The sequence below is a fragment of the Oenanthe melanoleuca genome, unplaced genomic scaffold, assembly GCF_029582105.1.
Source record: "Oenanthe melanoleuca isolate GR-GAL-2019-014 unplaced genomic scaffold, OMel1.0 S019, whole genome shotgun sequence".
NCBI classification, from domain to species: Eukaryota; Metazoa; Chordata; class Aves; order Passeriformes; family Muscicapidae; genus Oenanthe; species Oenanthe melanoleuca.
The window spans coordinates 95,562-123,546 of NW_026612668.1; the positions used below are offsets into that span (position 1 = coordinate 95,562).

General features: G+C 40.3%; 1 protein-coding gene across 1 annotated transcript; it reads right to left on the reverse strand.

Annotated features, from left to right (window-relative positions):
• Nucleotides 1-113: 113 nt before the first annotated feature.
• On the reverse strand, nt 114-27,985 carry LOC130266337 (phosphorylase b kinase regulatory subunit alpha, liver isoform-like; the record flags this gene model as incomplete). Its single annotated transcript, XM_056515643.1, has 19 exons — nt 114-3,851; nt 4,404-4,604; nt 5,947-6,000; nt 6,844-7,011; nt 11,431-11,549; nt 12,135-12,236; nt 12,819-12,948; nt 13,072-13,150; nt 13,381-13,460; nt 14,942-15,098; nt 16,566-16,699; nt 17,798-17,886; nt 19,002-19,175; nt 19,820-19,983; nt 21,414-21,492; nt 21,977-22,121; nt 24,474-24,583; nt 26,334-26,468; nt 27,907-27,985. Coding segments are annotated over 19 exons (2,373 nt in total), but the record flags the coding sequence as incomplete, so codon positions are not given.

The following is a 27,985-nucleotide window of genomic DNA, read 5'->3' on the forward strand; positions in this document are numbered from 1 at the left end:
AAATACAGAACACTTTTCCAAAAGTATTTTGTAACTTGACAGATGAACGAACAAACATGCACACAATTATTTCTACTGCCTTGGAAGAAAGAAAAGTCTTTAATAGGACAAACAAAATTTACAGTAAAACTTTAATGGCATTGGTAATACATAATGTGTATTTATAGCATGCAGTTATTCTGATCTATGCACTGTGATGATCAGTCCCACCTTATTCCAGTGGAGTGACAAAAAGGCTCCACTTCCACTGGCCAAACACTACTGTGTGATGGGATCTTGCTTCCCCTGCTGGCTTGCATGCAGGGGGTGTGAAGTGACAAGGTGAAACTGGACACTGCAGCACTGAAGTCACCCTTTGCCACCTGCCCCAGTAAAGAGGACAAAGCCAGGCTGTACAACAAGACACAGGAGCTCTGGAGGATGGTTGGCAGTCTCCAGTGTGGATGTCCCCCACTAAGGACACATTCCTGAACCTAGCATGAATGGGACTGGCCTCACCGGATCACTTCCTGAGAGGGGATGCGGACTGAGGTGAGAGGAGCTGAATCATTGAGCCAAAGCAGACAGCAGACAGGGGGACTTACTGTGAAACATCTAAGGCTGGGAATAAATGCCACTTGAGACTGAAACTGGGAGTGGGAAAACGCACTGCTGCTGGTTCTTAAATCTAACTGTTTGAGCTGAAGCTCTTCTTCTATAACCTCCATCCTCAATCCCTTTTTTAGTCATGATTCTATGCAGAAGCTACTTAATATTCCAGATGTGAGTGGTCCTTTAAGCCTGAATCAGCCTGCAGATGAATGCCAAGTTCTCACTTTACAGCTACAGATGCCACCACTGGTAGCATCTCTCTCCTGCTTTCTGAGCAACTCTGCTCCTACCTGCTGACCACTCCAAAAAGTGCCCAAGGTTGCACTTGGACTGACCCAAGCTCCCACTTCACTCAAGGCCCTGGCTACTGCCAGAGGGGTGACACATTCCCACAGTGTCCCATGCTCACATGGGGCAGGCCAGGTGTTTCACTACTCCACAGAAAGGGGCTTCTCCTTTGCAGGGCAGCTAAGGACTGCGTGGCTCACCTGCACCTTCCAGGAACAAGCAGGACTCTTTCCCTTAAAAAGGAGACTACAGTTAGCAGGAGAGAAGCCAGATAAACTTTGTACTCCACCCATTCGGTTTTCACAGTTAACTGTGGGACCAGCAGCTGAGGGACATCAGTGATGCTTTTGATGTGTCTGCAAGTAATGTAAGTTTGCCTTCCACTGACCTTGTGTTTGTACCACCCTGCACCACCAGACACCTAAATTCTTCAAATTACCACATAAATACTTCATAAAACATCATGAATATACCATAACGTAGGTCATATCATGAATTTGATATTAAAGACACCAACGACACTCCCATTTAAAAACAGAGAAGTGTTAAGGGGTGCCCAGGCACGTTAAGCCATATATTTCATTGCTTTAGACTTCAATACAGCTTCATGGAAAACTAACATCAGCTTTCTTGTTTCTGAAAACTAATTCACACAGTAGGAAAAAAAAAATTACAACTCTGAGAAAAACGTCATCTTGCATCTCTCTCAATTTAGGATTCAAGAAGAAAAGCAAAATTAACTTCTACTACTTTTTGTATTCTACCACATACAATAAAAAAAACCTCACCTTGCTCTTTTTGTGCTTATGCTTTGCAGTGTCACATCTGCTTAAACTAGAAAAAAGATTTTACTTCCTTTTACTGGGAAACAAGCCAACTGAGCTCTCACAATACATATGAAAAGTTAAAAAACCCAAACCAAATAATAACAAAGGCAAACCCTTACAAAACAGGCACCACACCAATAAAATAACTTCCACACCCAAGTGCTAATTGTACCTGAACTGTCACTTTATACTGGCCCCTGCACAGGCCCATGGTTCCCATGGTGGTTAACACAGGGCTCTGGACTACCAAACTCCTCTGGTCTCTGAAAAAAACATGAAATCACCTCACACTAAGGCCTCCTATACCTACACTCTCTTGAGCCAGTTCCCAGATACCGCTATAGCAGCAGTGACTGCATAGAGGGACAGCAGGCATGCCGACCTTTGGAGCTCAGACCTCCTGGGACCATGAGGGCTGGCAAATGAGACAGGACATTACTTCTACTGGAAACACAAACCTTACTCTCAAAAGCACCACACACTATTGTTTGAAAAAAAATAAATCGTATACAAAAGGCACGGTTATGTTTTGAAAGAGTGGAGGGAAGGCTCACAGAAACAGCTTATCAGGCTTACCTAGCTCAGAAAGCACTTATTTTTACAGGCCTATCTGCTCTTTTCCCCTCTACCTGGTAGGACAGAATTTCTTTGATCTTTTCTGCTCACACGGCAGCAGTGCTACTGAGAGCCTGTCTGTGGCCATGGCATGCCGAAACTACTGCCACTTTCCTAAGCTGTTAGCCAGATGCTGATATGTGGCCAGTGGCAAAGCAAAGGCACAAGGAAAAGCACAGCCAGTGCTTGGGGCAAGGCAGGGTTTTCCTTTCCAGAGGCTGCCTACCTCTGTTTTCAGTTTCAATGGTCACAGAGTGATTCCCATGCAGGACACACCTACTCCCTGCAGCATCTCAGAGCTTCCCAACTCACAACATTAACCTGGGAACTGTCTGCAGGGAGACTTCCAGGCAGCCCAGCTCCTAATTATATGAGACCACTGTGACTTCAAACTAGAAAGAAAAAAAAGAAAAAATGGAAAAGGAAAAAAGAAAGACAATAATATAAAAAAAAAACCCAACCAAAAAAACCAAAGAGGAACATCAAAGCCTTTTATAAACTCATGCTACACTGGAAAAGCCACAATTATGCTATTCTTAACTCTGAGGCTGTTTGCAAGGGAAATGATCAGGAGACTTGGAAAGGGTGCTCAAGTGAAAGAGGTTTATCTTGCTCCATTCAGAGGAAAGGATTACAGGCATAAAACTGTCACACTGGAGAATCTGGAGTCTTGAGAGTTTGCCTCCAAAGTCTTGGGGATGCAGGGAAGAAAGCTATTCAGATTAAAGACAGATGTGGCTTCCTGACAGAGGCTATCCTCTCAAATTAGTGGATACTGTAGGATGTTTGTCCCTACAGGCATTAGCCCTGCACTGACTAGGTGCAAATGAGAAGAGAATCAGGATAAAAGTGTATTAGAAATATCATGTTATTTCAAATTATTCTTACTCCTCTAATTTACATTTCCCTGGATGTTTCACACTGTGCATTAGTGATTCACAATGATGTACATTTACACACAGCAGGAGAAAAATTAATGAATTCCATCACTTCTCTTATTTGTGAGACTATGCCCGCGATGCAGCTCCCTCATTTTATTATGCCTTTTGATCTCCACAAAGTAATCTGCTTTGCCCTTGGCAGAATTGTATAATTCTTGCTAATTTAATACAAATTACATTTATGCACTTTGGGCAGAATAAGCCTCATTATTTGTTATTTCTTGCACACTCTCCTACAACCAGGCCAAATTCCAGCTCCCTGTCCCCAGCAGGAGGTGTGCACAGAGCATCCCCAGCAGTGCCAAATGCTCAGGGAGTGCATGGCACACACACAGGCAGCAACCAACCAAGGGGTTTGTGACACTGAACTGGGGAGGAAGAGCCTCTGAGCCTTCCCTCCCATGTGAGGCATCATTTACTGCATTGCACAGCCTGTGCTGGGCAGAAAATCGTGTAAATAAATAATTATGGCTTTTGTTAGGTAAGTCATGGTGCCATAGGCTCCGCTGGGAGCACTGTCATAAAAATAGTGGCAAATTCCTGTGGCTGTGTCTTTCTCCAAGATACTACCAGTAGCTCCAAATGATTTCTGTAAAGACACAAGCAAAGAAGTAGAGCAATGTTAGATATGCATGCTTATTTATTGAAAAAAAGCCCCCCACCACATTATGATATTTTATTTGTGCTGAACATTGAAAGCACTTCAATGAAAGTATTGAAAATTCTCTTTTCCCTCATGAAAACCTTAATCAGGATTACTATAGGGCCCACATGACTTAGTTGGATCAGTGGAAGCAAATGAAAAACATATAACTTCATGGATCTTTGTCATCTGGGGGGAATCGGTGGGATTACTCAAATATTGGTAGTAGTAATGCCTTGATAAAGCAGAACTTCACTTCAATCTACCCTTGTACTTCAGAGCTAGTTAGCCACTACAACTTCATTCCCTTTAAATCTCCCATGATTCTTACATTAGTTTTCCCAAATATATTTCCAGAAGATACTTAAGTGATTTAGTCTGTCAGAGACAAAGGAGGAAGAGCCAGGACAAAATCAAATTCATCATGCACATTAAAAAAAGAGCTGGGGATAATTTTGAAAGGAGAAGGCTTCCCCCCCCAGTGCCCTTTGAGCTCACCAGCTCCTGCAGAAACAGGTCATTGGCCATGTGCACGATTCTGTCCACGTGGATGATGCCCCCGATGCTGTTCACCTCGATGTCGGACAGGAAGGTCAGGACGAGAATAGCTTCCACCAGGAGCTGCCTGTACTCGGGCTGAGGGACGTGGTTCAGCACCGACTCCACGTGCACTGCAAACTTGATTTCGCACGGGGTCATCTGGCAAGTTTGAATGGAAATGGAAAGACAAACTGACAAATCCAAAAGACTAGCTCCTTACATCCTGCAAGCACTGAAACATATGCTCCTCTCCACACACGGGGGCAGACTGACTGAAGCGAACAAAATGTTTGTGCAGCTTTAGCACTTACAGAAAGTTTTCGTGTTGCTAGACCTGATTCTGCAAACAGTTACACAACGTCCAGAAGCCTGCTCCAGCCCTGCAACACACATAGCTCACTTACATACAGTGCTGCTGATGCTTAGCTGGCACATTAACTCATTGCTCCTCAGGCTGTGCTCTCGCACACTCTGCCTTGTAAATATCTTTCTGGCATTGCAGGTGAGTTGCCAAACTTACTGCTCAGTGTTAAAGACAACCACCTGCTTAGAGGGGAGATTTTTAAATAACCTCTGTGCTTTGCCATGCAGGAATACCACTGTTCTGTTTGCAGAGCAGCTTAATTTGCACTGGCATGGCTCTGTGGATGTTATGCTGCCTTAGAAGGTTTGAGCTTATTTTATTCAATTGCTTTAAACAGCAAAATTAGATACTGTCCAGGTCTGACAGGCTAAAAATAGAAGTCTCTTTATCTACACAATAGGGATAAATAAACCTCTCCTTTCTGAAAAAAAAAAGCCACAATCCCCAACATTTAAATTTGATAGAAAATTCCAGCTCCTCTCTTCAGTTATCACAGTTCCTCAGAAAAGAAGGAAGCCAGAGACAAATCTGAGGGAAACACTCAGGAAGACAGTCTTGGGCACACAAGCACCACTTTTGCACTGATGAATTACTATTCACAAGCGTTTGTTTCACAGATGTGAATTCAAAATTTGCCAGAGCACCTAAAGACAGTACCCAACTAAGAAAAAAAATGCAAGAAAATATTATGGATTTAAAGAGCCAAAGCTTTGGTTTGAAACAATCATCCTTAACAGGTATTTACTTTAGAGACTGTGAAGCCAAAATACGCTGCCTGCTGTTGCAGCATGTTAAAAAAATAAAGTGGCAAGCAATGTGTCTGCTTTACTCCAACAAGTCTGTGCTGCCTCATCTTCCCCCAGTGGGCTGCTCTCTCTGGAGCCTCCCAGTGGGCACAGGGAGACAGTGAGGATGTGCAGAAGGCAGGCTCAGCAAAGGGAAAACTTGTCACAAGCTCCTTCCCAGGTCTGCCTGGTAGGAATTTACCTGCACAGACCCAGGAAGCTGGAGGAGGTGCTGAGTCCAGATGTTCTACATGTAAAACCAAGGATCTGTAACAGTGGCCCTGCTGTATCTTACATTGTCAAACCAGACATTCAGACATGTGGCTAGAAAATCATGGGCATTTTACTGTACCTCTCTGGTAGTTGAAGAGGGAAGAACATACCCATCAATGGACAGACCATGGCACTGAAACATTTCAAGAGTGAACAGAAATTACAGTTCTTGCAAGTCAGTCTAAGGATTCTCTGTTATAAGCCAACTTTCAGTTAGGGGAAAAAAAAAAGCAAAGCAAAGCAAAAACCCCCAAATGACACAAAAAGCCCTGTACAAAAATATTATTTTATCCTTCCTGAAGAAGTTATTATGTAACTAGCAAAGATTAGAAATAGCCTGACATGACACACTAGAGCATGCTGTGCTCCAGCCCAGCTAACGAAGCAGAGCACTTCAGGAGCCACTACAACAAAAGCACACAAAGGAGGGAAACAAATCGATGGGAGCATTCTGCTGGAAGGGATTTGGAAATAAAAGATAACACAAAAACAAGACAACAGACCACAAAAGAAAGAATCTTTTTCATTTTTGCTAGAGCAACATTTAGTTATGTGTTTCACATCCAGGACACCACACCTCAGGATGTCAACCACTGGGGGAGAGAAATAACAAGTGGTAGAAAGAAAACAGTGACAAAACCTAAATGGTGAAAAGGCAGGTTAAGGAGGGACACATCTGGGTACGTGAGGTATAGAAACACAGCAAAAACAGGAGACAGATTTTATGAATAGTCCAAAGACATTTTAAGAATGAAATATTTAAGACAAGCACAATTTATTTTAACAGCCAGAAAAAACTTCCAAAGAAACCATGAACTTGTGTTAATGGAGCCCTTTTATGTTCAAGAGACACCCTTCTACCAGCAACTCTGGTTTCCACCTGTCGACCAACTTCCACTCCTGGCAAGATGCCACCCCTGGCCCACCACCTCCCTGAGTCACAGCTTGCTTGCTTCCTCCACAGCAGTCAGCTTACCTTCTGAAGGATTTTCCAGACTTTCTCATAAAAGCCAACAGGAACCCTGTTAATAGCCCCATCAAGCCTCCTTCTGCGCAGCCACTGCCCTTTTCTGTCACCCCAGCTCATGTCTCCACTAGAGCCAGTCGGAGAGGTACAGGTGGGAGATGATGGAGTACTGCTCCTCTGTAAGGACATCAAAGCTTTGGTTAGTTGCTTTCTAACACCCCAAGTGCCACTCCTGGCCAATACATTTCTGTTATAATGCTACCTCAGAACCAGGGAAAAAATACAGGCCTTGGTGTCATACAGGATAATGGGGTGGGAGTGATCCTTCATCCCCTTCTCTCTCCTTTGCAACAAGCTTAATTTCTCAAGTACTTCCATCATTGCTCAACAAAACAGGCAAGCATTTCAACATGCTGAAGCCATGTGAATTTCACTGCTTGGTTTAATGCAACACCTGACTACTTTAACAGGCACAAGCTGCTTCCAGGGCAGTGTCACTGCTATGCCATGTGGGGGGATCTGCAGGTAGGTCTGATTCACTTGGACATGGGGCTTGGTGTAAAAGTATCAAGGGGTTCATAAGTCCAGCAAGAGAAGCCCTCATGCAAAAGCTCTATTAAAGTAAGTAGATTAAAAATTGACTTAATGAAGCCACAAAATCATCATGCCTGCCTCTCTGTAAGTATTAGTCCTGTTTTCTTTACTACCCTTGTTGCTCTATTATTTTACTCTACCAGGTCTGGACAATAAATTAGGCAGCAAATAATTTTCAAAGTTGGGGCAATACCACCAAATTGCTGTTGTGATTTCCACACATGCAGTCTGCCCATTCCTTGCACTCCCACAGACCGTGCTCTCCTGTGTTCTTGTCTTAGGTTGCAATGCAAGATGTAACCAGAAGTATGTATTCTATTACCATCTGTTAAAACTAGGCGGGGCAGTGGGTTTTTTCTCTTCTATAATATAAATATAATATATTCTATAATATATATTATTCTTCTATAATACAAATATAATATAAATAATATAAATCCCTCATAACTCCAGGAGGTATATAGTCTGTTAATGGGCTATCTATTAAAATCAGGTAGGGCAGTGTTCTATATCTCTTCCACGAGATCTTCCCTCCAGGGAAGTATCTTCTGTTAGTGGCCATTGAGTCCCACTGCATGACTGATAAAATTACATCATCCCATTGTGAGATGCTCCACCCAGGGGGAGGAGCCAAGCATTCCCACCTGGATATAATCGGAGATTTGGAACATCATAGGCAGCCTTTTTCCAATGGATTTCCAGAGGAAAACCAGACCCTTCTACATCACCACTGGACCTTGGGTGTCAGGTTATATTCTGACTCTGTCAGAGTTTTTGTACTACTGCAGTTTATTTTAATTTTCCTATTAAACTGTAGTTCTGACTTGGGATCTCCCACTGGTTTGCTCCTTCCTTTTTGATACCTGTTACTTTCAGCCCAGAAAGGACTTTACTGAAAGTGCCATCCTAAATCCCCTTATCTCCAAGTAAGAACCACCTGTAATGAGGAAGGAGGAAAATGACTGTGAACTGCACGTTTGGAAAGTGCAGGCTCATAAACTCTACATAGCCAAGCTCTACCAAAAAAAAAAAAAAAAAAAAAATCCCCAGAAAACAGTCATTTTCCACTGCTACTAGTGTCCATGAGGCACACTTGGTGTTCCTTTGAAGTTCCAGTGCTTGCTGTTCCTTTCCAGTGCAAACTGACTGTGACAGACAGAACTTCCTGCTCTGTAGCTGTGTTTTTCAGGCATTTGGGAGGTGTGCCATAGACAGTAAGTCTAAAGATGCAGACAGGGAGAGCTTAAGAAGAGCTACAGTTGTCTGTCTTGAAAGAAGATGATTTCTTGAAGAGATACCCATGCAACTCCTATTTCAGCATCTGGATTCTGGGTTCCTCACTGTCCAGAGGCTGTCAGCATTTATCAACACTACATACTTTTACATGCTGAAGACACCTGTATCAAGTAGCTAAATCTGCTATAGTACTTTATCTGCTACAACTGCTTAAGCTTCAGAACTAAGTGGATCTAAATGCAAGACTCAACTTCTATTAGAACATTACTAATGAGAATGGGTTCCCAATGGAGACAAGACAAAGAGGTAGGGTTTGAAAACAAGGTTTTAGGCAGGAGAAGACAGAGGAGGTGTCTAGAGCCAAGATCCTTGCACACACACACACACACACACACTGGGTGAAGAGCAGGTGCAGAGCTACAGACAGTGTTTTACCATGGAACCAAATGTGCTGCTGGACATGGAGTGCCCCTCATGAAAGAACTGTGAAACAAAACCAGACACCAACATCAGACAGCCAGGAGAACAGAACACAGACAAAATTAGGTAGCACAGAGGTGCAAAGATAAGAGATACAGAATAACTTCAGGGAGTCAGGGAAAAATTGCAGCAACCCTTGGCCTCTTGCAGTGCTGCACTTGAGCTGATACCAGAGCAGTTGCTGCTGATTCTCAGGGTCACCATGAGGCAGAGCCTGTTTGGCAGCCCATGCTATCCATGGAGCTCCCAGCATAAATCATCAGTTTAAAATGCAAGCAAAAGCTTCCCTGTGATTTGGGATCGAGGTAAAAAATAAATCCCCTACTTCCATTCCTCATTTGTTGCAATCCCACCAGCTTCTCTTTGCATGAGAAGCTTATCTTGCTGGAGAGACAGCAGGCTGCCAACTGGATGGGCAGCACTAAACAAAAAGCTGCAAGGCAAATTTTTAAGCATTTTTCTTTAAGCATTTTTCTTTAAATACCCACCCCCAAGCCATGCCTTCACATTCAATGGTTCTGAATCAAGAAAGAACAGCCACAAAACAGGGAGCTGCAGTTGCTCAACACTTCCAGAGATGTTAGTACAAGTACTTGAAATACTCCTGGTAACAACAAAGTGTATCCTGCAGCACCCCACCAACCGCCTGCCAAAATTACATTGTATTAGCTGCTAGTCAACATTAGCTGCTAGGCAGTAATTCAGAGAATCCAGGGAGATGTGGCAGGAAGCAGCAGGAAAGGCAAAGTGTGCGTGTGAGGGGGAGGTACAAAAATAAGCCCAGCCAATTCCTCCTCTGTGCAAAATAGCAAGTTTTTGTGGAATGTGAAAGCAACAAAGGAACTATATTTCTAATGTTAAGAGAGGTCCAAGTACTCAAACTCACCCACCTCTGTATTTCAAACAAAATAATGCTGCCATCTAGTGCCTTGTCCCTCCTCCTTCCTGGAAAGGCCATGAATCCAGACACCCCTTTTTGACTGGGAGGCCTGCTCAGACTGACCTCCAAGGCCACCTCAGGGCAGTACAGCACAGCTGGCAGCACCTTCACAGCTGGCAGCACCTTCACACCCTTCATCCACAGTGATGCTCCAGCAGTGGCACAGCTCAAACACTGCAACCAGGTCTCACAAGAGACATTGTGTGATCCTCAGGTGTCTCTGCTTCCCTGCCTGACCATGTCCCATGAAGAATCATTAACTGATCTTTACTGCCACCAGCAAATGCTTCATGTTAAGACCATACAAAAATGCCACTCCTTTCTAAAGGTTTACTCAATCTGTTTCATCAAAGAAAACATCAAATATTACCTTAGATTAGGCTGCTCAAAGCCCCATCCAATCTGACCTTATACATTTCCAGGGACAGGACATCCACAACTTCATTGTTCCACTGTTCCACTGCCTCTACCCCTTCATCATAAAAAAGTGTCCTTGTATATAATCTAAACAAATCATTTCACTTTAAAACTGTTGCTCCTATCCTGTCACTACAGGCCTTGGCAAAAAGCACCTCTTCATCTTTCCTTTAAGCCTCCTTTATATATTGCAAGGTTGCAATGAGGTCTCTTGGAGTCTTCTCTCTCTAGTTTGAATAACGGATGAGGAAAAATAGAACCATTCTTACAAATGTATTTTATTTGACCACTACCTTCCTAGTTTTTAAAGCAAACGAAAATTACTAACAGAGACAAAAACCAGAGAAATCAAACCACTCATAACAAAACCATCAGTCACATTATTTCAGAGTATTTTGGTTGTGTTTTCTGTATCTCTCCATATACTCAGTTGAAGTACAATTTAAAGTATTGAACTTGAATATGTATGTATAAATTCCAGCAGTAATCATCCTGCACTCCTGAAGTAACAACCGGAAGAAAACAAAACGAGATTCCTTTTCCACATGGCTTGGAATCTTTTCCAAAAGGCACATGGTCCAGTTTTGCAACTTGGGCCAAGTACAAGAATGAACTTTTAAAAGCTTCTTTTTGTACATCTGACTTTTCTTTAGCTAAACATGATGGAAGAGCTTTTTTTTTTATTTTACAGTGGATGCTACAAATGCATTACACTTTCTTTAAGTTCTTCTATATTCAGCAGGTGAAACAACAACAAAAGAGGAAGAACATTTTTGGAGGAAACATCCCTTAACTGCCTTCTATTTAGTGATAAGTTTTAAAATCAAAGCAACTTTGGAAAATTCTGTTATTTAACAAGAATAACACCTAACATAACACAGTTCCAGAAAAACTGTACTTTCTGATGATCATTGACAGAAAACCCTCACCTGCTTCATCTCACTCTTCAATTTAGTAATACCACTTCTTTCTGTTTTGGTTGCTCCAGAATGCCCCATCTCATGAATAGAAATTGCAGGGCTGGATGAAGAAGAATCTACAGGTCGCACTAAAGAAGCAAATGGACATTTTTAACATTCTAGGGGTAGAAAAATAGATGAAATTTTATCTAAGAAGTTAAACACAAATCATTCCAGAAATGTGCAATGCTCTTGGTGACAGCATCCTTTCACAGAATCACATCAAGAGTTCAAACCTGATTGTATCAAGGGGCCTAAATCCATTCTTGGATATCAGAAACTGATTTTCCTAGACAGTGAGCAATTGTAAATTTAGTCAGAATTGCAACAGGTTTACAGAAAGCCCAGGAGACAGCTGATGTGCCAGTCAGGAATATGTGGGCATCAAAGACATGCTTCTTGAAGGCAGGTTAGATATGACCTTTTAATGGCTTTTGTTCTGGTTCCATAAAATTTCTTCATTTTAGAAGTCTGCCTTCATATTACTGAAAACTTGATACAATCTTATTTCAGTGCAGGATAGCTTCCTGTGTTTTGTTTATTTCACAGCAGACATATACATGCACTGGTCACCCATGGTTCATACATTACCTATACCTTTATTTTATATGCATAAAGACTAGGTCTCCACTTATAAAACAATTTAACTTAATATATAAAAGTGAACAACTTACAGCTTCTTTCCACTCCAAACTCTTTCCCACTGAGAATATGATGTAGGAGACTTTTCATATCAAAGGGGCTTAGATTCATCAAGCTCTCTGAAGCTTCTTCACCTAATTAAAAAATAAAACAAAATTACAAATGTCACAGGGAAGACAACAAGCTATAAAGCCAACTAAGGAAATTGAATGAACTTCAATCACATTTAACTCTTTGGCTAGTCCTTCCTTTAAAAAAATTAATATGTAGTTACATTTCAAAGAAAATATATTTCAGGACTAAACAACAAACCCTACACAAAAATAACACTATTTGCATTAACCTTTATTATGTCATAGCTTGTGCAAAAATTCACTGAAGCTCATGATGAGAAAGCAGTTGCTCCCTTATAGAACAAGATCACTTGGAAAGGTATCACAGCCATCTCCCAACAGCAAATGACATGTGGATCTAAAATATTCCAGAGACAGAGTTATTCCATAAAGAATATCTTCTGATATTTTTTTAATAACTGGGTGCTGGGGGGAGAGAAATCTTCCATTAAGTCAAAAAGAAGCGATTTTCAAGGTTTGTAACTGCACATATGAACTAAGAGGTCAATAAAAGGATTTAACACACATAAATGGAAAGATCAATCACAAAGTTTGAAGCAAAAATGATACCATAAGTACCCTTACAATAAAACTGCTTCCTACCTGAGCATTTGAGACTTCGTGCCAGCTCAGTGGCCATGACCTGGATTATCAGACCAATGCGGAGCCGGAGCATCTCCACAAAGAGACTGGGCTGCGAGCGGACGTACATCGCCAAGTACATAATTATCTCCTGTAAGGACAAACCCACAAATGCACCTGTCAGAGTGGGGCCTCATGGCTCTCCCAGTCCCAGAGCAAACACTGGCACAGCACTGGGCACAGTCCAAGAAGCCTTTCTGCACAGGCTGCATACCTGTGTCAGGACTGCAATACTGATGTCTTGGCCACTGGCTTCGTAAATGAGATCGGTGAGCTCCTCAGGTGGCAGTGGGCTGTGAGAAGACAAACCACAGGCAGCAGTTACTCAGCACAACCAGCTATTAAATTCTTGAACAAGCACTAGGATAAAATCACCCAGAACAAAGGTGCCTACAGTTCTACCTGGGTGTCTGCAAATCCTTTTGAGAGCAAGGAGTAAGGTTTAAAATAAGGTAATAGCAGCAGAATGGGACCAGCAGGAAGATGAAGGGCAGCCTGTGCCTGAGGCAGAGCTCCAACTTACGTGGTAATGATTTTCTCACGGGGTTCTGGTGGCAGGCCCACTGTAAGTTGCTTGTGGTGTGACAGAAGGTCTGTACATGCCTATCATAAGGGGACAAAAAGCAAGAGATCTTTCTCTGAGTCACGTGGAAGTGATATGGCTTTTAATTCACCAAATAAAATTAATTCCATTTCTTCAGCAATTTTCAAATGCATTTCTACTAATTACCAGACATGCAAATAAAGCAGAAGGTTGTTAAATAGTTTCCAAAGATCTCCTGAGGTTAACAGGGTTATGAGCATTTGTCCAGGCTGAATATGGCCTGTTTCCCTGCTCAGTGAAATCAGCAGCATAATGATTAGATTAGGAACTCTAGTGGGGCTTGCAGATCAATAAAGGCTTTCATCCTTTATCATATGATAAACTTCTGTTCTTTATTTAAGACAACCATATTTTTAATCAATTAAAAGTTTGGAAGCATTAGTTAAAAAACCCTGCATACTAATATATCTCCAAAAACAAACACCAGAATACTGCATGACATTCCTGATTGATTCTGAAATAGGTACTTTTCCCCAATGTTTACTCTTTTAGATTGACCTCCTTTAAAAGTGGGTGTTCAGTTCACCTGTTTTAGTATCCTGAATAAAAAACATCACAGAGCAGTGTTCCTCTGATTTTGAAGAGTCTATTTTCACTGCCTTAACATGAAAGAAAACAGATCATCTCTATTCTCCTCCTCCTCAATTCTTTGTCAATACCTTTTCAAGTTAACATACATGGCTTTTTGTAAGCATGTCTGTACTGCTCATCCATTGTGTCTTGAGAAGGAAAAAAAGTTCTGTGCTTAATGAAGTACCATGCACAGTGATTATCACAAACTGCTCCCCACAGACAGGGCTGTCACTAAATAAGGCATCCTAGATGTGACAGAGAGCCTTGAAAGTGGCCAGGAAGGAATTACAGAAAGAGCTCCTCAGAAATATGCAGGGGACTAATAGAAAATTAAACAAATACTTTTAGAATACTTGAGAGGAAACCTTTTTGTAATGATCAAAATTATATCTGTACTCTTAACAGTGGATTTTTCTTGTTACCAGTTAATAGTAATGAGTATTTAAATGGTTCCAAACATCCATTCATAAGGCAGACTGTCCACCCAAGGGGATGGAAATGGGCAGAACATGTTTTTGTTTCATCACTAGCACTCTGACATAGCAGTGCTCCAAAAGGGTTCATACCATCACAATAGCAATAGAGAATTACCACTGGCAACTGCAGCTTTCAAAGCACACAATTAAGATTTTCCAATTAACAGAGATGAAATTAAGCCTTCACAACTATTTACAGTGTGACATTCTCAGTCCATGCCAACATTAGCAGTTTGCAGTACAGACAGACAGAAAGATAAAGATGTAGTAAGACTCTAGACCAGAAAAACAAACAATATTTAATTAAAAATGCTGCACTATGTATGTTGTAAAGTAAAACTAGAAGGGCAAACACAAACCCCAACAGCAAACTGGTAGTTTTATCTCTGTTCCCAAGCAGGAAGCTGAACAGGATTATTTGTATTTCATACCTCAGCCAGGACTTCAACTCTCTTTTTGAGTATGCCAGAAATGTAACGGATTAAGCCCCATTCCTGATTGAGGCCTGCCTTTCTGTAGAGCTCATTGAGGAGGCAGTGAACAGTGACACCATACTGTCCATCCAGCTCTGTGTCCCAGTCAGCACCTCTGCCACAAAACAAACAGGAGGTAATTGTCATCAGGCAAGACGCTAAACTTTACCACGCAGCTGGATTTTGACTGCCTTGCTCACATTGGTGACAGAATTAAATACCAAATGGGACATCTGTGCCTTCACCACAGACTGATTACATGTAGACAAAATCCTCTTGATACCAGGAACTTTCACACTAATTTGAGCACTCACTCAGCTGTGAGCCAGCAACTTGAAAAACCTGAAGGATTTCCTACTAGACTTTAAATTGAGCATTCACATGGACAGTTTGCTGGAGGAATCTCCATGTAGTGCTTTTTCAGACCAGAATTCAATAATATCTTCAGTACTGCTGAAGACTACACCCATTTTTGAGATTTTTCAGAGGAATTTTTTAGCCTTTTTCTTAGCTATTAGCTAAACTTCTGTGTTGCTTATGCCATTACTGAAAAAAGCAAAGGAGATTTCTGTTCCTCTCCTGGTTCTGAATTTCAGTGCATTATAGCTTCTCTGTGGTCCTGTTTTGAAGTGTCAGAGAATGACTTTTCAACTCCTGCTGACAGAGTCCATAAGAGGTCCATCTGCCTGCCCAACAGTCTCTCTTGGTGAAATTACTGGTGCTAGATGCAGTTAAACAACAAAACATAATTTTTATAGGATTTCCTTCACTCTTTAAGAGAGGATGCTAAACATTTTGCCTGGGAAATCAAGAAGATCAAAGAAGAGGTCCTCATGGGAGACAGACTAAAATAAACAAAAATGCAGTCTTTGTAGCAGTAGGGAAGACCAGACCATCTGTGATTAACACATACTTGTCTTTGCACCAAAAGCTAACTGCCTGACAGGTTCCAGCAGTATTCTCCTGCACAGGAAAAAAAAGGCTCAATAAACACACTTCAGAAGATGATTCTGTTGTTTGTATTTGTATTTTGTTCACATCAAACCAATTTAAACAGCAGATGTTTACTAACCCAGCAGAGGGTCCAGACTACTTCCAAGAACGTTTTACCAAATTTTAGCCAGTTGTATACTTAAATATGCAAAGGGATTAGAGGAAAAATAGTGAACACTCATCAAAATTGCATTTTGCCTTTCGTTAGAAACTGACAAGATGAATTTTCCCTCCACTTTCATTCTTGTGTATGAAAATCACACCAAATCTTTGTGAACTTTAAATGGAGTACCACAAATAGAGCAGTGTGTGCTCTCATTCGTGGAAACGATTTGTGCATCTAGTTTGTGAGCCTTGGAGACTTTATGTATTTGCAACTGTGTGCCAATCAACTCTAAAATTTGCACAAGTCTTCTTCTGTATCCAAATAATTCATGTAATCAAACTAACTGAAAATAAGCTTGTTAAAGCACAAAATATTTCCACTATCCCCTCAAAACACAACCTGAACAGTGGAAACCTTTTGCATAAGAATAATCAGATACCTGTGACCAAACTTAAAGATGCTGAAGTTCATACTACAACTTACTTAAGTATATGCAAAATATACAAGATATCTGCTTGATCATGGAGTGTTGGACATTCCTTCAGCTGATCAACGAGCTTCCTGCAATCCAAATCACCATGAGCATCTTTAGGTAAGTGCAAAACATTTTCACAGTCCTGATAACAAAGATGGATGAAAAATTAAAAGACATGATGTTCAAAAAAGCAGCAGATCTGTAACTTCCTGTAACTTCAAACTTCCCGTAACTTCAAACTTCCCATTAAAAAAAATCACAACAGACTTGAAACAAAGCTCTGCACTTGAAATACAGACACATCATTTAGTTCTTACCAGGGTACTGCAGGGAGAGAGAGGAGATTAATCCCAAGAAACACAACTCCCAGAATGGAACCTTGTATCTAGTTTTTTTTTTACAAAACAAAAAAATGGAATCATCTTCATGCTTTACCTCTCATCTTATGTTACTTACAAAGAGAAAAGCAGAGAGATAGTCTCTTTTCAAATAGAAATAATTTAGAAGTTTTTGAGTTCCATCTCTAACCTGTATGTAAGTGGCACTTTATGAATGCAGATATTGCCATTATAAATTTTCCAAGATTATGAAAGTAAAATGACAAATAATCAGATGACATAATCCTATGGTGAATTCTTGGATGAAAAGAAGTTTTGTTTAACAAGCTGTTCAGCAATTTATACAATCCTAAAATACCATTCTCACAAACAGAGCCTTGTGCAGAGCAGAATCCTTCAGGAGGCTGGACAATCTCTTTTAGCCATTCTCAGCAGCTGGCCACAAATACCAAGACAAAAAAAGTGCCCAGCACAACCCCATCTTCATGCCTTGAGCTGGGATTTGGCTGGTACCCTAAGGACATTGACAAATTCCCTCTTGCTCAGATTTACTGTAAGTAACATTTCTTGGAAAACTTCTCTAAAGGTTGTGAACATCCTGTGCTTCCCCTTGTGATCAGCTAGAACTAAAGACGATGACTTAACTTCTGGCTTTTAAAAATAAAGCAACTACTATGTTCTTTTCTGTTTTACACATGCATTTAAAAACTTTCCACTTAATAGTGCCTATTTGACTAAAAAACCTTAATCCAGCCAAAAAAAAAATTTTCAAAACAAGGGAAAGCCTTGGAAGTCTGTGAAGAAAAGTAACACCTGGCACAGGGTTTGGAAGGATAACACAAGGGAGGGCTACAGCATTGCATCCTAAAACCACAAACAGCATAAAAATTCCCACACCTTACCTTTGTCTCAAAGAAATGAGGATTATCAACAAGATTCAGAGACTTTCTGTGTGTGTTCAGAACTTTAGTGGGAAGAGACATAGACATGGCTGGAAAACAAAGTCACCAGAACAGAAAGAAAAAAAATAGTCTTTTTCAGTAACATGAAAATCAAAACCACCTAAATGAAGCAGCTTGACTAGGTAAAAACAACAGAAATATCCACAGAGTCAAAATACAGAGGCAGTGCTTCTGAGATGCTGTGCATGGAACTCTGAGACAAGCTCATGTTCTGAACCTTATTTCCTTGCAGGTTTGCTCTGAGATCATCATGCCAAAGGCCCAGGGGCTACATGCTCAGCTGATCCCTCTTACTTGGCCCACGACTCTGAAATGCAGCAGCCCAATGACCTGACCCTGCCAAGTGTTTTAAATTTCAACAGGAAATGAGTGGAGAAAATTACCTAACTGGTAAGATTTCATAATTAAAATTATAATGCTAAAGGCAGGTTAATGCTCTGTTAACTTAATATGCTGAATTCAACGGAGGATCAGATGATGTGGAACATGAAAGACAGTAGAAAATACTAACAGAAAAGCCTGGAAGTTATTAATTTACGCTGAAGGGAAGTCTTCCATTGACCAGGGCATTGAGTATTACATATAAAACACTGCATATATTGGAATCTATTTACAAATTCAGCCAAAGTCTTATTTTGGTGTATATCCTCCAATCAGGCTATAAGAAATGCAGCACAATTAGAAAGACTGTGCTTCCTCTCTACTTCATTTGTTCTTAAAAATTTAGAAAGTACGCGTGAATATTTATGTTTTTCTTGTATTGAAACATTTCATTTCACAGCAACTTTATTAAAATTAAAAAGCACATTTTGTCTGCCTTTATACAATTAATTAACTGATTTGGGTTCTAAAATTCTATCCAACTAAGAAGCTTGTAGCAGCTTCCATAACATTAACTTTGATTAAATGCTACATTTCATTGCAGGTTTTCTGTGTATACACCATGACACAAGATACTGTGGGAACATAACAGCTTCAGTCATTCTTACTACTTAAGGAATTTCTTGTTCCTTCTCTATACAGAAAGAACTAGTGGCACAAGTATGTCAAGAGGTATAATTTTTAAATATTTGAACTTACCCCTTGTAGCAGCCAAACCGGATTTTTAAATTATTATCACGAAATAAACAAGAGGGGGAAATACCTGGAACTTCTAAGCCCTTTGTCTTCGCCATTATTGACAGTATTTCCTCTGTGGAATGGTTTGCACTGAACACAGGAGGTTGACTTGTTGTGTTTGAAGTTGAAGGCAGGTATGACTTCAGTGCTGTGCTCTGCAGGACATCATTTATATACTGATCCAGCTCATCCTGGCTATCTAGTGTAACACACATTAAAAAAAAACAGGTTTCTTAAAGGTAAAATCACTATTTATATTATCATTTTCTTATTCAAACACACCACTATATTCTTGCTTATTTTAAAGGGCACTCAAATATGCAAAAATAGTCTGAGGAAAATATTTTTAAGCCAAACAAATTTGAAACAAAAGAAAAAAAATCATTTTTTTACACTGAAAACAGATTTAGAAGCTAGCTTTGCCTTTGAAAGGAATCAGAAGGTAGATCTGGTAAGATGATAGAAAACAGCTGAACTTGATTGTAAAAGTCTCTTCCAACCTGTATGATTCTAAGAGTCTATCATTTCTTCCACACAAGCTCTTATCCATAAATCCTCACAGTCCACTTCCCTCGAACCTCTTCCACACCTTCACAACTGCTGGCTCTCCAGACTCAGTTTTGCTGTAGCAGCTGCCAGCCAATACCATAATACAAATGCAGGAAGAACACACATGACTTCATTCTCAAAACTGAGTCCTGCAGGTCCTGTCCTCAGGTGGATGCAAGAGAAAACCAAATGACCATCAGCTGTGCACAGAACAGACTCTGCAGTGTAGGCAAACCCAGGCTCTGCTGATAGAACTTGACAGAGAAAAAAATACCAAGTGAAAAAACACTCTACCTTTCTCACAGAAATCTGCTGGGTAGTCTCCATATTCACTGTCAGGACTATGACAGTCGTCATTACGGTCATCAAACAGTTTCAGGTCACAGTCTGGATCCAGGAAGCTCAGATATGTATGAAAAGAGGTGGTAAGAAATTCTGATAGCTTGCCTATTTTCACCCTGCAAAAGGGAACATGTGCCAAAGAGCATTAACATCCATCATTCTGATACGGATTAATGTTCACTTAGCTTCCAACAACTCCTCCAAAATTTCTGAAACCTAATGCTCAATCTACCTTTGGCAACTATAAAGCCACAGAAACTGACACTGAAAAATAAAAAAGGAAAACAACAGTGGCAGATCCAGCTGGGTACTTACTGCTGTAGATATTAATTGATTTTAACTGTGTTATGGTAACAGGCCTAACTCAAAGCCTAATTATGCAGGGTGTTGTATGTTTGTATGAAGAGGGACCCTGAACAAAGACCTGAGCTCCAAGGATAATGCATAAGAAACTGGGGCTGAGAAGGCTCCATGAATGGCAGTGTCTTTTCACTAACTAAGAACTGCTAAACCATCTGTGCTGGTTTTAGGCATAAGAGTTAATGATGGGGCTATGCTTTGGATTTGTGCTGGAAACAGTGTTGATAACCCAGGGGTGTATTAGTTACTGCTAAGCAGGGCTTACTCAGCATTTCAGCCTTTTCTGCTTCCCACCTGACCCCAGCAGCACAGGCTGGGGTTGCACAAGGAGCTGGGAGGGTACACAGCCAGACAGTCCCTCTGACCACAGGGACATTCCATACCATAGGGTGTCATGCTCAGCATATAAAGCTGGGGTAAGAAGGATGAAGGAGAGGGTATTCAGGGATACAGAGGTTTGTCTTCCCAAGCACAGTTACATTTGATGGAGTCCAGCTTTCCTGAAGATGGCTGAACTGCCTGCCCATGGAAAGTGGTGAATGAATTTCCCATTTTGCTTTGCCTGCATGTGCAGTTTTTGCTCTATTTACTAAACTCTCTTTATCACAACCCACAAGTTTTCTCACTTGTATTCTTCCAATTCTCTCTAGAGTCCCACTAAGGGGAGGGTGGGTGAATGTCCACGTGGGGCTGACCTGCTGACTGGATTTAAACCATGACAATATTTGCTTGCCAAAGGAAGATACTGATGGAGAGGGCAAGTAGAAAAAGAATAGGGAGATACTGTGACAGCATATTTTACACATGGATGAACGGAACACACCAGCTAACAAGTACTACATGTAATCAATGTTTAAATCATGCCCAGTAACTGTGAAGGTAATTTACTTTTTAATAACAAAACCCCAGCCAGAGTCAAGATTTCATATTTCCAAAGATTTTATGTTTGTTTTCTTTATCCATTAACGGCAGTCAGACATGGTACACTTTTTGGGAGACAGATCTTTTCCACTGCACCTGAGGTTCAGCTACCATTTGATTGCCACATAATAATTAAAGCTGAAACTTCCTTCTCTGCAGAATTCTAGTACAAAGTCTGTGCACTATCACAAGTTCAAAACTGAGACTTTTATAGGATTTAATTTTAAAAATCATAGAGATAATAATTTGGCGATTCTGACATTACCTTGCACCTCCAAAATAACCATCTTCTAATTTTCTTATTGTGGCAAGAACTGCTGGATGAATGTCAGTACCATCATCAACTAAAAAAAGAATAGTGGAAGAATTGACGCTCACCCACACATTCTTAAATTATCACATCCAAATACAGTGAATTAATTACTGGGTGTTGTCTACAATGCAAATCAGGCAAATTTAAAGCAGAACCCACAACTTCTATCAATACTATCTTATTCAAAGTCCCAGACAAATAAGTAAACAAAACACAACCCTTAGACAAGTTCCAAAGACAAACGCCAACCCGCCTCAAGACAAGTTCCAAAGGGATTTATACGAAATTTCTTTAGACAGAAACAGCATGGAGATAATGGGGTGATGGAAGCATATGAAGAGGGAGTAAAACCAAAATTAAATATTACCATGTCATCTAGATTCAGTATACACGTGAGAAAATTAAACTATACTTCTGATGTTAGAAGTCCTGCTACCTGTCTCCTCTCAAACCAACATCCATCCTATTCTCCTGCAGTGATCTACTCTGCTTGAAACAGAGAAAATTAATTTTACCAAGCATTGTGTGGGTGATGGGAAATGTCAAGGTTGGTCTCCCTGTCATCCTCCAGCAAGAAGTGAGGTAAGCCAGCTCTGTCTTGAGCATCTCCACAATCATCTGATTGTCTAGAGCAAGATAGAAGTGGTGCTGGTCAGTAAACTAGAGAAGAGAAAAACAAAACATAGAGTTAGTTGTCAGTGCTTTCCTTATTTTTTTCTATTTCTTCCCTTAAATCATTCACAAAAGCCATATGAGCTACTCAACACAACACAAACAACCTGAATTAACCTAACAAGGCCTCAGACAGTGAAAGAGAAGTCCATGCTTGTGCTAGAGTCCATTTTCTTCCGCCTGTAGACTGTCCATCAAAGTAAGCCATACAAACAAAACCTAGGCAATCACAGCCATGAAGCAGAATCTTCCCAATGACCAATTACACTGACCTATGATCTGGAAGATGGAAGTACTCTAAATATGGAAAAAAAAGCTAACAATAGCAACAAAAACAATAAACAGACTCAAGTGCATGCTGAGGACTGGGAGCCAGTAACTGTATGTCTCTTGGGAACCATGTGAAAGTCAAGCAGAATACAGAAACTCTGTAACTCTGTTAATACTGGCAGTTACTGAGCAAAAAAGGTACATGAAATGTGCAATGACAAAGTGCTGCTCCCATTGCAGCAGGAAGCCAAGAACCACAGTAAGAGACTATTATGGCTACTTCAGGATCTGGAACCACAGAAGCTGGACAAAAAATGGAAAGTATGTCAAAGCAGACAAAACAAAAGTTAAGGAAGCCCATAAGTCTTGGGGAGGGTAAGTGCATAAAGAACATGGAAGTTCAAGCTGACAAAATCCAGAGAAATTTCTTCACAGAAGGAATCAGGAACTAGCCAAAACAATCCTTGAGCCACTCGCAATTAGCTTTGGTAATTTAGGAACAATAGGTCCCAGAAATCCAGAGATGAGGAAACACTGCCTGCCTTTAAAAAGGAAGAGCCATTTAAAAAGGCCAATTCCAGTATGTGAAAGCAAAGGACAACAAAGAAAATATGAGACAGCCAAGATAATTACAAAATGATAAAGTAAGATGGTCAAAAACCAATCTCAACAGATTAGTTGAAGCAGAACTACTTTTAAAATTGTTTTCAAAAGGTAGTTATTAATAAATTTTTCAGAATTACTGTATCTGAATTGAGTCAGCCTTTGCCCCACACCTAATCAATGTTTTCACTAGAAAAGATAAAGAAATACAAATGACAAAATCACAAAATTTGTGGACACTCGTCAAGATCAACAAGATGGTTTAACTGCTAACCTTAGGAAGGTGACATTAAACATTAACTCCATCCACCTCAAAAAAAAAAAAAAAGTCAAGGGAACTGTCTGGCTTCAAACTACAATGGAAAATGTTATGGAGGTTTTCATGGAATAAGCAAGAACTGTCACTGTGTTGCTAATGTAAAGCTAAATGTCATTTTGGAATATTCTAGTAAGTATGTTCCTTATTTGATATGTGCAAGATTTTAGTGGGAATATTGGGTCCTACTTATAAAGTAGATGTGAACTAAAATGTATTTTGAAAAAAAATCAAATCTCTAAGGAATTTTTCCCTTATTTGCAAAAGTGAAAATTGGTACAGGGAAGTAACACAACAACTGATATTTTATAAAGCTGCTCGTGATCAACTGACATGGGGAAGAATGAGACAGGATCTACATTTTTTGCAGTAAATCTGATTTATTTGGACATTATGAAGCGGTACAGAAGCCTTCTACGGACTCCACTGAATGCCTTCAGCTGCAGTTTAAAGACTTCTTTAGTCAAACATCTCTTTAGAAAGGTGGATGCATTCTTTATCCTGCATCAGTTGTACATGCTTGGAGTAGGTGAGTCCCCGGCCATCTAGTACCAAGTGCTGGAATAATTCTATTGAAATAAGTGTGTTGCATTTCATTAAATGTATAAATAGGAGCCATTGATTCTATGAGGATCCAAACTTCCAGCAACATTGAAAAAAACACTGAAGAGCAGAAAAAGACAGAACACCCATTTCTCAGCACTACTGACCCTTTCAACAATATAATGAAAGATCACACCTTCACCTCCTAGGGGTTACAGTATTTAGCAGACTTACATGTACTGAGTTTTTCATCAAACCAATTGGTAGAAAGATACATTAACTGATCTATTTCTGCAGAAACTATTTCATTAATTAGAATGTTGGTGTGGGCAGAGATCAGCAACAACTTTGTAGTATTGATTCACTATGTTCTCCTAATCCAGAAGCCAAAGAAACCAGACTCTGTATGACAGAAAAGAGATTTATCAGCAGTTCTACCACACTCATCCCATCATCCCATGCTCTTAAAAACCCTACAAAGTAAAGCACATCTGCTGTGTCAGCCCTGTTCTACCTAAGGTACAATGACAGCAGGGAAAAGCATAGTGCTTCACTAATGATATGCCATTAAGAAAGGAGTGATTTTCCTGACAGCTTTACATGCTTACCTGAGGGGTAAAAGCAAATATTTGATTTCTTATCACATAGAGCTTGGAGGTGCCCAACACTCCGATGTGTCGGTGTGGTCGGCCACTTAATTTCATGTTCTTGTTCCGGCCTGGAAAGGAAAGAGGAAGAAAAGAATCTCAGCTAACATTTTCCATATTGTTTTTCAAAATCACCACTTTAGACAGGAAAATTTACTCCACTTATACCAGTCAGGCAGAAAACCAGTAACAAAACGCGAGGCTACAAACTGGCAGATATAAGCCAGAGTCCTTCAAAGGACTAATTAAAAATGAAAATTTTGGCCTGACTGTCCATGGATTTGATCTTATAATTACAGTAATTGCTCAGCATCCAAAGCTTCCCTACCACAAAGGGCAGGAGAGGTTATATTAGATAAACAAGGCCATCAACATAACCCAGAAATTCCAATGTTTTCAAATATAGGACCTTAAAAACTCATGTCTGCAGGCTAAATCAACACACAAAGTACATCCAAATACAATGACAGATTTTCATCAGGCTTTAATAAGCTTCACTTTTCTCAGCAGAACTTATTAGCAAATGATCCACACTACAACCTTTGCACCTGCAGCCAGCAGCTGACTTGAATCTTGCTCATGAGGAGTAAGAACCAAACAACCATGTGTGTGAACATCCCCAAAGAAGTCACTGTTAAAAGCAATGTACCAAATCATAATACTCACCTGCCCCCCCCAGTGAAAGAAAGCTATTATGAATTATAATAAAATTAATGTAAGTCTCAGCAAAGCCCTGCAAATGTTTCATTTTTTTAAAAGAACTTTGAGATGAAGCACGAGATTCTTCTGCAGAACAAACACATACAATTTCTCATGTGAAGGGCAAACTTTCTAAAATTTATCTGAAGGCCCCATTACTTTGAATGATTCCAAAAAAGTTCCCTGTTAAAACAAAAAACCAAACCTTACAAACAAAACCCACCACAACAAAAAAATGTTCATCCTATGAGAAGCTCAGCATTATCTGTAACCAAATTGCCATGGGAACATGCTCCAGACTGAGGGAAGCAGGATACAGCTCCCCTTGTCCACACAGCAAAGGAATCTACCAGTGCTGAGTCACTCCACCTCAATTCCACTTTATAGCAGTATCCACAATTCTGAGTCATGCCTGAAGAAGTAAAACTAAGTTAAATTAGGAATACATGTAACAAACTTTCCACCAAATAATTCCAGCAAGGATTATCAAGAACCGGTTATGAAGAGATGTAACAACTAGAACCAGTCAGAGCTTTGGGGCATTTATTTAAGTCAATTTAGGCTCTGAGAAAAACAGGATTTGAGAGCCACTGATGAGGAACTGGAATGTATTTAAAGTCCTGTGTTTAGAAAAGCCCTAAAGGCTTCTGGGTTTGCAACAGAGACAGAGAGCTTCACCAGCTTATCTCAGCTCAGGTTGCAAGGAACTTTAGCAAGAACCTGACAGCCCAAAGATGCGCTGATAGCAGCACAGCTTCCCTGATTTGGAGCAGAAAACTTCCCAGACTGCCTGTTGGAAAAATAAAAATCATACTGCCCAGTTTCCAGACTCAAATGATTTCTTGAAGGAAAAATATTTGATTTTTTTCTTCTGTGTTTTTCCAGGCATTTTTTCAAAAACCAGTTTCTCTGTGGAAGTAGTTTCTGGAGGACAAAAGAAGAGTCAGTTTTTGTCTAACTCCAAAGGCACAGGGAAACTTGTATTTTTGTCACCATTTCTAATAAGGTAATTTTTTCCCTCTGTTTGAGTCCCTTATTTAAGGCGGAAGTTCTAAGTTGGTTAAGCTTCTTAAAAAAATACCTTGCCTGGCAGTAGAGGGGCTTCCATGCTGAAATACTTACCCAGCATGGTGTAGAGGTTGCTGAGGATGCGAGCTGGCTGCACTCTGAGTGGATGGATATCAGCAATGCTCTGAACATTGATTCCACGGTCTTGCAAGAGATTCTTAATTTGATTAGATTCTGCCAAAACAGTTACTGTGTAACAGAAAACAAAAACACAAATGAAACCCAATGTTCTACTCCTTTTAACTGACTGTTTCTACTGTCAACTCTCAACATATGCATTAAGTTAACTAAAAAGGCACAAAGGCCTCATTTTTTCTTAATTTTTGGATTCATGAAATCAAAAGGGATTGCAATAGGACACCTGACAGATTTTAATTCTCTGTTTCTCAGGATTTCTTGCCATTCCTGTCCACTGTGGACAACAACGGTGGTCAGAAGAGTCAGAAGAATCCTCTAAGGTCTCTACTGAACTGCTCAAAGCAGGGTCAGAGTTGCTGAGGTTAAAGCAGGTTCTTGGGGACTTAATCAGTTGCTTCTAATTTCTTTGAGTACCACTAGTTTGGATCACACACAGTCTCTTTTAGCAGTGTTTTTTAGGGTTTTCCCCCCACAGAACAAAGGGAAACATGACTTGAAAATCTTTGTTATTTTAATACAGCACATTATAGCAATGCAGCCAAACCACTGGGGAACAGGTGCTGTCACTTGTATAGCAATAAATGTTTTGGAGGATACAAAATGGCAGAGGTAGGGAGAAAAAAAAATAAAATTCCCTAATGAGAGAAATCTACAATCCAGGCCCAGAACCCATCTCTTGTCCCACCTGAGGTTTTGCCCATGATAAGTGTCTTACTGATTTCGGAATAATAATGCAGTATCCTTCTTTGTATTGTGAATACCTGCCAAAGATGCTAAAAATAAGCAAACATTTCTATTTCTATAGGCAATGAGGCATTTCAGAATAATGAAATGCTACTCCTGTGAGGCACCAATGGGGTAAACAAGCACCAGCCCAGGTCACAGGATCCTTGACAAAGGCTGCTCCTGATAAATGAGCTGGTTGCTCTTTCAGAGCAGTATATGCCCTGGAAAAGTCTTTAAGACCTGATCTGCTGGTGTTTGCTCTCTACTTAATTTTTGGTTTTGGCTGTTCTTGCACAAACTAAAGAGGCTACTCCCTGCAGCAGCCAAAAACTGCTAACTCTGTGTGCCTCACCTCTCTATACAGGGAACCTCAGCACCCAGTGTGCTCTGGTTCCTCTGAAAAGGAGCTAAATGAAACCTAATTAACCTGATCCATCTCCTCTCAGTCCTGCTGCTTCTTTCTAGAAGCTGCCAAGATCTTCCTTTTCACTACAAGATTAAGTTTGCCATTCTCCAACTCCAGACAAGTCTTTAAAAATTTTAACAAATATATTTTTTAAAAAACTGTCTTAAACCTGATCTTACCTCCTGGAAAAAGGCAGCTAGGAAAACAAACTCTCCTTCTAATAGTGTCATCAAAGCAATGTCCCATGCAAAAAAAAAATCCACATTATTTTTAAACACATCTTTAATCTCTCCTGTACAAAGGGACTTTGCCACCACATGATTCAATTCACACAGAATATTTCCGAAATTCCCTCACCTTGTACCACAACATCAGGTTTAAATCCAGTGGAAAATCTCCTGTTTAAGGGATCAATTTCACCTGCAGCAAGAAATCC